Consider the following 12667-nt stretch of genomic DNA (forward strand, 5'->3'; position numbering starts at 1 on the left):
CTTTCTTTGTTATTATCCCCTCATCCTCTTCTCGTAGCCCCATAGGTATCCACGTCAATCCTTGCTTCCGGACCTGACGACTACGTGATAGAATCTGGGTTTATTAACCGGACATCTCACTCCAGGCTCTTCCCAGATTCTCCAGACTTGGACAAACGCCGTAGACGCTGCTTGGACACACTCACGTGCGGTACTCGTGATAGTCGTACAAGGGAATTATTTTCTGATCCTGCTTGGTAGCCGTTACCTACACCGGGTGTTCCATCGTGGGAAGCTCGAGACTACCTATTTCCCGGTCGAAGCACCCCCAGGACCTCCATTCACCTGGTCTTTGTATCACTGGCCGGTGACTTAAGACTGAACGTCACTTCTTCGCCAACCAGCAAGGCTTCTGGTGTTTGATCGCCCAACTGCGTTGTACACAACAATCGCATTACGATTGCCAGCTCATACATAAGAGGGCGCGCTTCTTGGGTATACGTTGGAGAGTAGCTGGACTCATGTCGGAATCATTCATACTTTTTCCTTTCTGACAGTCCTCCACCACATCTGCTCGTCATGACAGGACCGACTACAAGTCCGCGTTACAGCGCTGAGGATTTTGAGACTGCCTCTGTTCGTTCGGCCGCCCCTTCTTATGGTAAGAGGATCTCCAGTCAGCTTCGCACGCTCTCTGAGGTTTAATAATTCGCAATACAGTATCGGATACACCATCTTACCACACCCTCCCGCACAATCACGATGAAGTCATTCCGCCCTATAGCCCACCAGCTCCAAGGGCAGCTCCTTTGGCAGCAAGTGCTTCTGCTCCTTTATTCGCCCCTGGCCGTCACGGACCTTCGTCGACCCGGCAGCAGACCATAGGCCTGCCTCCTCTACCCCCAGTGGCACCCCAGGGTGCCATGTCGATTCATAACTTTCACCCCCCGACCTGGTCCGCCAACAATGGCCCGGCGGCTCGCCACTACCGGAATGTAGCTGAGCGTCGAATTACTTCCGGTCGATACACGGGACCGGCAGAGCCGTTGAGACACCAAAACTCCAATGATAGAGCCCTGGATAACGGGACGGACACCGCTCCAGAGGTACGCCCCTTGGAAGATCCGTACCTTGTTGGCGAGGTAGCAGCAGCACAGGCCCGTCGTGAAAGACTGGCCCGTGAATCTGGTGATGACATTCTTGTACGTGAGGACAGGCAGTGGGACTGGCTTCTTGGTTAGTAACAGGTCTATTTTCGTCCTTGATTGTGCCAAGGTATTCCCGCTAACAACCCATTACAGCCCAAATGAGAAGCTGGGACGAGCGCGAGAGAAGCTGGGCTCGTTTCCGCCGCGAAGCCGAACACACCCAACGTAAAAGACTGCTGCGTCGTATCGGTGGTCGGCTGCTGCCAACTTAGAATATGAAAAATATTGGCACCGACGCTTGATGCTTTCTCGTGGTTCACTCCTCCAAAACTCCACTGGTTGGAGCATATTCCACTCCTTTATCCTGGCATATTTTTCTCTTCTTTTCACGAATCCATGATGCATCTGGCGGCGTTTCTTCTTCTTCTTTTTTTTTTGTAGATTGGTACGATTTAGTTTTTCGCGCATCTTTTTTTCTTGGGCTGCATTCATCATCGAGGACAAAAAGTTCCTCACTCACACGAACATGTGACGGAGGGTAACTGGCATTTGTGCATTAGTGAATTCAACTTCTCTTACGCTGCTGTCTAACCACACGACTAATGTTTGCGAAAGCATGTGACCTGTGAGAAGAACGACTGTACCAACACATATCTCTAGGAAATGATACTGTGATAAATCGCAAATCAGTCAACCAAGTCGTTCTCAAGAATGACATAGACTTGCCATGACGCTACTGAATCAGCTGGCGTGTGTCTGATCTACCTGCAATGATAAATGTACACGTTCCAATAAACGCCATGTCCCATGCAACTAATAAGACATTTCTCCCACTGTCCTTCAACGTGCTCTCGCTCACTTCGGGTAACTTTAGTTGGTGTGTACAATACACTAGACAAGACGTGGTTTGTTTCGACTTGTAGCTTCAAGTAAAGGAAAAAGCAATTCAATTAGCCCTTGCTTCGTGAGTTCAGCAAGAGGGCGACAATGAGGCTGTGGCAACATCAGTTGGTGCTGCGCTACTTGGACACATAATCCACTCCACCGAATCACTCACCCGTAAAGACCGAGGACCTCTCCAAAAATCAGAATCAGAACCATGCCGACAAAGATTCTCGACTGCTCCATGTAGGCGCGGACGCCTTTGTCGCCCACAATTCCGATACAATAGCCCGCAGCCAGGCCGGTCATGCCGACCGCCAGACCGCAAGCAAAATGCATAAAGCCCCTAACAACCACATGTTAGAGACGAACTCTTGGTCAGCGTCCGGGGGGTGTTTTACGTACGAGAACAGGGCGTATTGTTCGTTTGCGGACGGAGGCGCGAGGTCCTGGGCGATAAGGACCGATATGACGAGCGAGTAGACGGCGATAATGCCGGACATGACGACGGGGATCAGACACTGTCAGAGAGTGTGATTTAATATTTTTCAATTGTTTCTTGGGAGGGGAGGAGATGTAAGTTCGGCAGCGGGGAAACGAACCTTCATTATGAGATCGGGGCGAAATGTTCCTACACCGGCAATGCCAATGCCGGACTTTGCTGTGCCGTACGCGGCGCCAATAGCTATATGCATCCCGTGTTAGAATTCAAATAACGGTCGGAAGGTTGTTTCGGTTCAGCGTCCGTCTTACATCCGAAGACCATGGCGGCTGCGATGCCAGCCTACATTGGCGCATTAGCATCCGAATTCGTGACCGGGGCGATGCATGTCTGGTTCAACGGCGGCGGGATGGAAAACTCACCATCCCAATGAAGGGGGCGAACTTGGGAGCGAGCTCAGACTCCATGATGGACGGGATGGAAATGGGGCGTTGAGCGTTGGAGGAGCGGTTGTTCCGAGATTGAACTGGGCGTGGAGGAGCTCTGCGCTCTGAAGCCCGATATGATGGCACAGCGAGTCGCACGTTCCTGGCCCAGCTCTCAGGAGCTGGTAAGCCAATGGACGATGAGGTGGGGCGTGATTGCGCACGTGATGTCGTTCACATGGCAGCGGGTGATTGACGTTGCTCTGTGTGGCATGGAGAGAACGTCAAGTCGGACGCAAGTTTTCGTCAGAGCTGTCGTGCTGTGGCATTATGATGTTTGAAGTATTGAGAGACAGCGCTTTTTCTTTTTAATTTGGATGCGAAGAGGTATCTGGAACAGGCTAATGATACAAAATAACAGAGGAGTCCAGGGACAGGCCCCAGGGACCAAAGTGTCAACATTTATTCCAGGATCGGACGAAGCATTTCGTTCCTGGGATTGAACCGGGGGGGGGGGGGGGGGGGCCCATTAACTCTGAGGGTATTACTTCGTACAGACCGGGAGAAGAAAGATGGGACATTTTGACGGCGCTACCTCCTGCAATGTGCTCACCCCTGCCGCGATGCAGCCAATACCTGCGGATGGGCCGAGATGAAAAGAGATAGCCTGCGCTTGGGGTGGCAATTGCACCCAGCATTGAGTTGTTTGTGGTCTGATGTGGACGAGTTTATGGTGCATTTTGGCATCAACACCCTGTCTGGTACGGAGTAGAATTTTGAGAACCAGTATGAAGGGGGCTTGTAGTCCGTAAAAGTTGACGTGTAATCTGCACCCGGTTAAATGTAGGTTTTGACGGCGTTGGTTGCCTTTTAGTTCCGCTTACAATTCCACCCCCGCGGTAGGGGGGCGCATAAGAGATTCGGGATCTGTACGGAGAACTAGAGTCTGGTGTAAGCGTCTCAAGATACCCTTCCCGTTGAGTTTTAATCTCCTCGTCATTGAGTTGAATGTGCAACATATGTTGTTGGCTTTTGACACACCCAGCCCGCCCTGGGCATACATGTCAAGTGCAATGGAGAAAGCCACTGGCCGAAAAAAGACTCGATCGCCGGGGAGAAGAGCAGGCACAGCGCAAAATAGCCAACAGACGAACTGAAAATGGCGGAATCTGTAGATTCGACAGCGTCTTGCTCGAAAATCCTTGGGATGTGGGCATCTAGTAGCTGTTGGCGCTCGGCAATGGGTTATCCGTGGTGGCGGCGGCGCCATTGGGGGGGCAAAAGTGAGATACACATTGCCAACGGATGGTGGTTTATATTTTTTGCAAGCTGGTCGTACTTGATTACTTTTTCATTTTGAGTTTCTTGAGCACATGCTGCTGCGTAGTCTGCAAATCTCTGGATTGGATATGATTCCGTCACGGCAGGTGTCTCTTTGGGCTGACGTTTTGCTCGCTTTGTCTGCAGTTGGACGGGCATGAGATATCGGGCAGCACCGCAACAGGAGCGTACATGTATGATTAAACAAAGGCGAGTTCATCTTGGCTCCCTCCTCCCTCCATCAAACCGACACGGAGCTTCGAGACCAGCTTGGGCACTCCGAGCTACGAGTTGCCCTGCGCCTCGTCCCCAGCGTGAATTCAATGTGGTCTGGTTCTCGGGCATCCAGATTTGAGAGGACGAGAAGCCATTGTCGTGTTAATTCCAAGGTTGATGCAACAGTCGATACAACGCCTGGCGCAGTAACTAATAATCCTCCTGCAATATGGACTATATCCCCAGACCTCGTCGTGGACGTTGCCCCGTCGAGCACCGGCGAGCTCACATTGGTCAATTTGCACGCCGTCATATCCGCTTCTCCGAGACACAGCGTCGTTCGTGGGCTGCGAGTAAGTAACTAATATGGAGTAATATTTGAGAATTGGCTTGATGGCTCTCTCTCGCTGGACCGCACTAAGACAAGGGGACGAGGGGATTGACGAGGGGGAACAAGGGGACTGAGGGCACAAGGGACCCGTCGATTGGATCAGATTCTGGGCAGGTTCAATGTCGCTGGCTGGACCAGGCTTTCGTGCAAATTCCACAATCCGCAATCCACAATCCACAGTCCACACAGTCCACCACCCTCCACCCTTCACCAAATCCACTGTCGCAGGTCCCAGACAGCCAAAGACGAAGCCTTTCAGAACCCACACAGACTCAAAGCCCACGGCCCAGTCCCATGGTTGTGCTCTCGAGGCCACCCTTCGTCCACCACGCCGCGCCCAGCCAGCCAGCCAGCCAGCCAGCCAGCCAGCCAGCCAGCCAGCCAGCAAAGCCGGCACAGAGAGCACAGAGAGAGCACAGCCAACAACAACCCCAACACAGCCAGCCGACGTGAGCAGCAGCCCATTTGGCCCAGCACTGTAACTACCGTCAATCTTCAAGCTGCTCCGACTTGATCGCTGCTGGTTGTCGCCGCTTCGCTAGTGCTGCTCCTCCGGCTTGCTCCTCCGGCCCTGGTCCAACGTCGACCTGTTTCCACTCGGCCTGCTCAAGTGGTCAACGACATCAAAACGAGGGCCAGCGAGTCTACACTCCACGACGACAATCTCTTCTCCGTTGCTGCCGCTGCCGCTGCCACTCGCATCACCGCGCCACCTCCCGCCGGTACGCTCTGGGTAACGCTCTGGGCTCGCTCAACGCATTACTCAACTGACTCCTGTGCGTGGACCGCGGCATATCACGCCCCATCCCGTCCCGTGTGAGCACCACTTCACTTGAGCCGTCGACGAGGCACACCGGCCCTCTTGTCTCGAGTTCTTTCTCCTGCGCATCTCGACACATCGCACGAGGCCCTCGCGTCCTGCCCGCCAACGTCGGCAGTGGCATCATACCTCGTGCTTCTCGTCTCCTTGGGATCCCCGCTTGACTGACCTTGACGGCCTGGGCATCAGCTGCGCTTGGTGATTTTGTTTCTCCTTTCCACAGCTGGCCGCTTCTGAAGGCCACTCCCAGTGAGTTTGCACCCAATTCCTCACACTTGGACCCAACCGCACAAACACTCCTGTGTAATCCACCATTCACCCTTGTTGGCGACTGCTCCTTGCCCTGGTAGCCCTTTTGCCCACGGTTTAGTGACGTCTGTACTGACAAAGAGCCTTCTTTGGGGTAATTCCCTTTTGCAGAGTTACATCATGGCCGAATACCACCCGTATGATCCCCTAGCTCAACAACGGCCGCCGCCCCCTCGCGGTTATCCTGATGCCAACAATTACCAACGAGATGCCGCATACTCCAATATCTTTGGTGGTGCTCCTCCCCCGGGACGATCACAGACAATGACGTCGTCATCTGCCCCCCCTCCCATGGACCCGGGGAGAACGCAGACCATGTCTTCTACGGCTTCTGGCATGCAACGTCAACCGCCGCCGAGACCACAGCAAGGTTACTACGGCGAGCGAGACCCCATGCCACGAAGACCCGTACCAAGTGACCCAAATGCTGGAGGCGGCTACTATCCGGGGCCGAGATCGGCTTCGGGCGGGCATCCACCGCCCTCATCACAGTCACATTATGCTCAGCAAAACCAGCCGAGACGACCATATCCGGGCCCTGGCGGTCCTCTTCCCCCTCGGATGGAGTCGCGGGGTCCGCCACCCCAGGCTGCAGGCGCGCGATATGGCCCTCAGAGCGGATATCAAGGCCCCCCACGGCCTGCAATGAATAGCGACCCTTATCGCTCACAGTCTCTTGCATCTGTTCCCCGGCCGCAAATGTATCAGCCGCCTCCGAGTTCATACCAACAATCGCCGGCAAATCAATTTCGTCAAGCTGCCTACTCTAATCACAACTCAGCCAGGACAACAGCGCAGGGCCGGGTTGTCCCTGAACGTCATCATGACGACCGTTCCATGTCAATGACCGGCTCTTATCACCCCATGGACCGAGATTCTCACCAAACAATGAGTGGCCGCATCATTCCAAATCGGAGGGCGCCAAGTGACATGCCAATGTCCAATGGATATGCCCCCAACGGAGGCTACCATACTGCCCCGGGATCCCAGACACGAACTACCAGTATGGCCTCGTCTGTTGGCTTTCCCGAACACGCCAGGACTATGTCGATGGCTTCTACCGCAGCCTCTACCATTACACCCTCCGAATCCGACAGCATGACGCTCGTAAGCCGGCCCTCTAGAAGCAAGTCCATCGAGAGCGATCGACCACCCACCGCCACTAAGATTCGCCCTCCGCTTGTTTATCCGGCCCTGCTCTCAAGAGTCGCCGAGTGCTTCCGACGAAAAATCATTACTGGGGACCGCACCAAGAATGAACTGACATACAAGAATGCCTTCAGCGGTTCTGAGGCGGTGGATGTGTTATCATATATCATCCGCACCACCGACCGTAACTTAGCCCTCCTGCTTGGTCGTGCCCTGGATGCCCAAAAATTCTTCCACGATGTAACATACGAGCACAGGCTGCGGGACTCGCAGTCCGAAATGTATCAGTTCAGAGAAACCCTTATGGAGGAGCCTGACGAAAAGCCCCCTGTTAATGGTGTCTTTGTGCTGCTGACCGAATGCTACTCCCCTACCTGCACGAGAGATCAGCTTTGCTACTCGATTGCTTGTCCACGACGGTTAGAACAGGTTTCTAGGCTGAACCTGAACGCGAGCTCCGGCCTCCGAAAAGATGATGCTGCGGTGATCAACGACGACGAGGTCGACCAAACCGACGAACAGAAGCTTTGGATCAACACCGTACCGAAAGAAGTTGCCGATGCAGTCGGTGAACGCGAAAAGAAACGACAAGAAGTCATATCCGAAATTTGCTATACTGAGAGAGACTTTGTCAAGGATCTTGAATATCTCCGCGATTTCTGGATTATACCTCTGCGATCGAAGGCCTCACCCATCCCGTTACAACGCCGAGATAAGGTTGTCAAGACCATCTTCAGCAATATCATTGACCATCCGAGTATCCATACCGTCAGCTCTCGATTTGCCTCGGCCCTCACAAGCCGCCAGCAAAAGAACCCCATTGTGCATAATATTGGTGACATCTTCCTCGACTACGTACCACAATTTGACCCATTTATTTACTATGGTTCCAAGCAGTTGGAAGGAAAGTTTGATTTTGAAAATGAACGATCCGTAAATCCATTCTTCGCCAAGTTTGTGGACGAAATTGAACGGCGGAAGGAGTCAAGAAAGCTGGAGCTCAATGGTTATCTTACCAAGCCGACCACCCGTCTTGCTCGATACCCATTGCTGCTGGAGAATGTGTTGAAATACACGGAGGAAGGCAATCCTGATAAGGATGATATCCCCAAAGTTTTAACCATGATTCGAGATATTTTGGGCAGAGTCAACGCCGAGTCTGGAAAGGCGGAGAATAGATTCAATTTGCGAAGACTTCAGGAACAGCTTAAATTCCGACCTCAGGAACGAGTTGACCTCAGACTTACCGAAGACGGACGAGAGATGGTGTTTAAGAGTCAATTCAAGAAATCGCCCACTGATCCTGCCGAGATCACTGCATTCCTTTTCGACCACGCTGTCCTCTTGGTTCGCATCAAGCAAAATGGCAAGACGGAGGAGCTCAAGGCCTATCGACGTCCTATCCCGCTCGAACTGTTGGCTATCCGGGAAATGGATGAGGTTATACCTGGTAAAGGAATGAAGCGTTCATCGTCTAGTCTGATTACATCGATCAGAACAAACAATGCCGAAACGAGGAAGGGTGAAGGCTGGCCGATTACATTCCGTCATTTAGGCAAGGCAGGCTACGAGCTGACACTATATGCTTCAAACCAGGCAGCCCGGAAGAAGTGGTTGGAGTTCATTGACAATGCTCAGCAGCGACTTCGTGCTCGTGCCGACTTTTTCAACACGACCATTATTTCGAGCAATTTCTTTGTGGGCACGAACCATGTCAACTGTGTTATGCCATTCGGTATGTCAAGGAATACTGTGCTGATAAGTTTTCGACTTATGACATGAAACTGAAACTGACGATTAATTTTTGCAGATGGCGGTCGCAAGCTTCTTTATGGTACAGACAACGGTGTCTATCTATCAGACCGTAAGAACAAGGCACAAATCCCAAGACGAGTGTTGGAAACCCCCAACGTAACTCAGATCGATATTCTGGAAGAATACCAACTCCTGTTGGTGTTGTCCAACAAGACATTGCAGTCATACACGCTTTCCGCGCTCAACCCCGATGAACCCGCCATGAGTAAGCGACCGAAGAAGATTCAGAACCATTGCAGTTTCTTCAAGACGGGTATCTGCCTGGGTCGACATCTCGTCTGCTGTGTCAAATCATCCGCGTTGTCAACAACAATCAAGGTGTTTGAGCCTAATGACGCTATGACCAAGGGTAAAAAGCAGAAGGGCCTTGGCAAATTTATGGCCGGTGGCCATGACGAACTTCGACCATTCAAGGAGTTTTACATTCCCACAGAGTCATCGTCAGTTCACTTCCTCAAGTCGAAGCTATGCGTTGCATGTGCGCGAGGCTTCGAGGTCGTATCTCTCGAGACTCTGGAGACGCAGTCACTTCTGGATCAGGCAGATACTTCTCTTGATTTTGTTGCACGTAAGGAAGGTGCCAAGCCGATTCACATTGAGCGTCTCAATGGAGAATTCTTGCTGAACTACTCTGAATTCTCATTTTTTGTTAACCGCAATGGTTGGCGAGCAAGACCCGAATGGCGGATTGACTGGGAGGGATCGCCCCAAAGTTTTGCACTCAGCTACCCCTGGATTCTTGCGTTCGAACCCAACTTCATCGAATTACGCAATATTGAAAACGGTGCAGTGCATATTGTACCCCACAAGAACATTCGTATGCTTCACAGCAGTACTCATGAGGTGAGGATGACAATTCGCGTATTTCAAACAGTGTGTGGACATGCCGTCGCGCTAACATGCTACTCAGATTTTATTTGCATATGAAGATGAGCGGGGAGAGGACGTTGTCGAAGCCATTGATTTTTGGAAGAATGACAGAAGATCCCAAATCTTGAGCGGCCCTTCTTCTTCACCCCCCAATCTAAGCAATTCTTGATATTCCAGACGAGATACGGTATTCTTTGTACCCCGACACCGACGACTATAGAGTAGAATCACCGCCCCTTTTGAAAAGAGACAACCGACGCCTTCTTGTATCACTTGCAGTTTGGGAGAGCCGACTCTTTAATTTTACCGCATCCGTATCTCTTCTCGCCCGCGTCGGCCTCTTTTTCTTTTCTTTTTTATTGGAACTGAGAGCACGATGACGAACCTGCAGTCTTACGCTTGTTTACTTTGGTGGCTTGTTTTTCATTCTCCCGGCTGGCTTCTTGCTGGGCAAGGAGCTGGGCACCGGCGCAAAGTGCTGTGAGACAAGGTGGAACTGTGACTATGCCACTATGCAGGTATTGTTATCTTTTTGTGTTTTTTATTACCCACACAGACGCATACATAGCAGCGAGGAGTTTGTTTTTCAAACGGACATCGCTCTATTTATTGTTCAAGGTAGAAGGTCCAGGGGGGTGTTGCGTCCCTTGTCCAAAATTTTTGGCAGGTGACAACAGGGACACGCAGGGGAGAGGGTGGAGGTTTAGATCTCAAAGGCTATACCAGGTAGACGAGTTGAAGGGGGTGAAATGCCAAGCAAGGGGGGAGTGAGAAGACTTTACGGCTGGGTTAGTTTTGTACATTGGAAGGGCAAAATAAGCGACTGCGTGTGACTTGCGAGGCAAACTCGGCATTCTTCGATTGAGCGGTTTTTCGTTTTGAGGAGGGGGAAACCTAATAGGAAAGGAGATTTATATAATTTGCGCGTAAATTCCGGAAGCATTGTTACGAGAGTCGGCTCGAAATGCGAAAGCAATATGTGCCCTTGTTGTCGAGTACTGTCTGCATACAACACATACAAACCAACACAAGCCAAAGCCGACTATGAATGAATGATACTGGTAACGTGACAGCCTGCTATGGCCTTCGTCCCCCAAACCCCCCGGACGTACGAATCTCCGTCACAGCGGCCATCTCCTGCTTCTCAAACGCATCCACGACTCTCCCGCCGTCGACCTGCACTGCAGCCCATCTCTGCTCCCTATTCGGCCTCGTCCCCGTCCTCCCCGTCCACAGGCCCATCTCGTCCAACAGCACTTCCACCACGGTTACAAACCTCGCCTCTAGCGCGGTACTCCCCAGTGCGACCTCTGCATCTTCCGCCGTCCTGGGGATCCGAGAAGCCAGGAGGTGCAGGTCGAGCAACTGCGTAAAGACCAGCCCAAACGAAGGCTTGTTGCGCCTGGACGAGGTAGGCACGTAGCCGGGTATAGGGAGCGGCGGGGGGTTGAATATCGACCGGAGCGAGGGATCAAGGGGTTTGCTGCCGGCGGCAGCCGGATAAGGGCGGTGCCTGCTCGGCTCCGGCCCATGGGAGTGGGCAGACGAGGTGGTCGAGTTGAGGATGAGGATGAGCGGGCTCGAGGGCAGGCTGCGCGAGAGGTGGCGCAGGCGCGACGAGAGCAGGGACAGGTTCGCGTGGGCGGCCGGCCCGGCGCGCCGGGCGAAGAGCGACGTGAGGAGGCTCGAGAAGTGCGTGACGAGGACGACAGAAGGGGGCGACGGCGACTCCGCGCCGGCGTCGGGCGGCGAGGGCCCCTCGTCCTCGCTGTCCTGAATCTCGGAAACGGGCGGCGACGGCCCTCGACCCGAGGCCCGGCCGCCCTTCCCGTCCAGCTCGGCCAGGACCTCCCACAGGCCGTCCATGTCGAAGACGCACGACAGCATGACGCAGTCCAGGCTCGTCCTCGCGCGGCGCTCAACGTCCTCCTTGGCGACGACGCCCTCGCGGGCCAGCTCGGCCGCGATACCGTCCCTCAGCGACCGCAGAATGACGCCAGCCGGCTTGGGCGTGATGACCAGCGCCCGCTGGGGGGATTCAAGCAGCGCCCTGCAAAGGACCTGCAGGCCGAGCTACACCCTGGCCCCGTCAGCAACATGACAACAGGATCCCCGGGGAGGGCGGGGGGGCAACACGAAGAAATGCAGTGCAAGAAAACATACAGCTATCCCAAAGGACTCTTCTTCCGCGCTCAAGCCCACAACGTGTCCTCTCTCCAGGCCACCCAGGAGGACGTAATCGTCTATTTCAGAACACGATGTTTTGAAATACCCCAGTTGGCGGAGATGGTTCCTGCGCTCCGTTTCTCGTTCGGCGAGAATGGACGCCGCCACGGGAGCCAAGGGGAAGGGCTGGGGTTGTGGCCTGTCCATGCTGAGAATGGCGTGCTACCGTCTTCCCTTCATTGATTCTATATGCGCAGTCATGATACTACACGTGCTGGGATAGAACTGGATGATTGTAGAGCGCGGCTTAGGTCACACGGTGGATAAAAGTTCGATGGCGATGTTGAGGCCAAAGTTCATGCGGCTGGTGGTGGAGCTTGTCTTTGACACGGTGCATGATAGATCCAGCCAATGGGGGACGTTGGCAATACCAAGACGGGAAGATGGCCACGTCATGTCTTGGTAGCTATGAAGGCTGAATGCAAGGGTTGCAAGGAAAGGTAACTACGCTGTATTTTTACGGAGAGGGGGTGTTTTGAGACGTGACGAGCATTGTACATCGTATTCAATTCTCGCTGTCAAAGATTGATGCCGATAGTCACTCTTCATTTTGCTTAGGCATGTCTTTGTGCCTTTCACAACCAATATCTCGTCGAAATACCCGTACCCCCTGGCGTGCTTCGTGATCATAGGATATTTCAATTGGTCTTTGGTTAGGTCCGGCAGGCTGTTTTG

General features: G+C 53.1%; 4 protein-coding genes across 4 annotated transcripts; 2 read left to right on the plus strand and 2 right to left on the minus strand.

Annotated features, from left to right (window-relative positions):
* J3458_009449 (uncharacterized protein) lies at positions 1–1682 on the plus strand. The gene is made up of 4 exons (XM_007808966.2): positions 1–185; positions 241–640; positions 700–1215; positions 1281–1682. The coding sequence occupies exons 2-4, from the start codon at positions 559–561 to the stop codon at positions 1397–1399; spliced, it is 717 nt and encodes a 238-aa protein (XP_007807157.1). The 5' UTR covers positions 1–185; positions 241–558; the 3' UTR covers positions 1400–1682.
* On the minus strand, positions 1683–3024 carry VMA11 (v-type proton ATPase 16 kDa proteolipid subunit 2). Its single transcript, XM_007808965.2, has 6 exons — positions 2874–3024; positions 2763–2793; positions 2612–2694; positions 2415–2530; positions 2185–2355; positions 1683–2120 (listed from the first exon to the last, which is right to left on the minus strand). The coding sequence occupies exons 1-6, from the start codon at positions 2916–2918 to the stop codon at positions 2078–2080; spliced, it is 489 nt and encodes a 162-aa protein (XP_007807156.1). The 5' UTR covers positions 2919–3024; the 3' UTR covers positions 1683–2077.
* Positions 3025–5298: 2274 nt separating this feature from the next.
* Positions 5299–11868, plus strand: ROM2 (RHO1 GDP-GTP exchange protein 2). The gene is made up of 4 exons (XM_007808964.2): positions 5299–5872; positions 6044–8816; positions 8892–9739; positions 9807–11868. Exons 2-4 carry the CDS (start codon positions 6053–6055, stop codon positions 9933–9935), a joined length of 3741 nt encoding a protein of 1246 aa, XP_007807155.2. The 5' UTR covers positions 5299–5872; positions 6044–6052; the 3' UTR covers positions 9936–11868.
* J3458_009452 (uncharacterized protein) lies at positions 10844–12139 on the minus strand (the record flags this gene model as incomplete). The annotated part of the gene is made up of 2 exons (XM_066119793.1): positions 10844–11839; positions 11930–12139. 2 exons carry the CDS (start codon positions 12137–12139, stop codon positions 10844–10846), a joined length of 1206 nt encoding a protein of 401 aa, XP_065975590.1.
* Positions 12140–12667: the final 528 nt, after the last annotated feature.

This window comes from Metarhizium acridum, assembly GCF_019434415.1.
Source record: "Metarhizium acridum strain ARSEF 324 chromosome Unknown scaffold_141, whole genome shotgun sequence".
Taxonomy (NCBI): Eukaryota; Fungi; Ascomycota; class Sordariomycetes; order Hypocreales; family Clavicipitaceae; genus Metarhizium; species Metarhizium acridum.

Excerpts from the sequence above, each read along its gene's own strand:
- J3458_009449 (XM_007808966.2), top strand. The coding sequence starts at position 559 with ATGACAGGACCGACTACAAGTCCGCGTTACAGCGCTGAGGATTTTGAG. Across the intron at positions 641-699 it reads TTCGGCCGCCCCTTCTTATG|TATCGGATACACCATCTTAC; the intron begins GTAAGAGGATCT and ends TTCGCAATACAG. Across the intron at positions 1,216-1,280 it reads GCAGTGGGACTGGCTTCTTG|CCCAAATGAGAAGCTGGGAC; the intron begins GTTAGTAACAGG and ends AACCCATTACAG.
- VMA11 (XM_007808965.2), bottom strand. The coding sequence starts at position 2,918 with ATGGAGTCTGAGCTCGCTCCCAAGTTCGCCCCCTTCATTGGGATG. Across the intron at positions 2,531-2,611 it reads GCCCCGATCTCATAATGAAG|TGTCTGATCCCCGTCGTCAT; the intron begins GTTCGTTTCCCC and ends ACTCTCTGACAG. Across the intron at positions 2,121-2,184 it reads GAGGTCCTCGGTCTTTACGG|CCTCATTGTCGCCCTCTTGC; the intron begins GTGAGTGATTCG and ends ATGTTGCCACAG.
- ROM2 (XM_007808964.2), top strand. The coding sequence starts at position 6,053 with ATGGCCGAATACCACCCGTATGATCCCCTAGCTCAACAACGGCCGCCG. Across the intron at positions 8,817-8,891 it reads CAACTGTGTTATGCCATTCG|ATGGCGGTCGCAAGCTTCTT; the intron begins GTATGTCAAGGA and ends TAATTTTTGCAG. Across the intron at positions 9,740-9,806 it reads TTCACAGCAGTACTCATGAG|ATTTTATTTGCATATGAAGA; the intron begins GTGAGGATGACA and ends CATGCTACTCAG.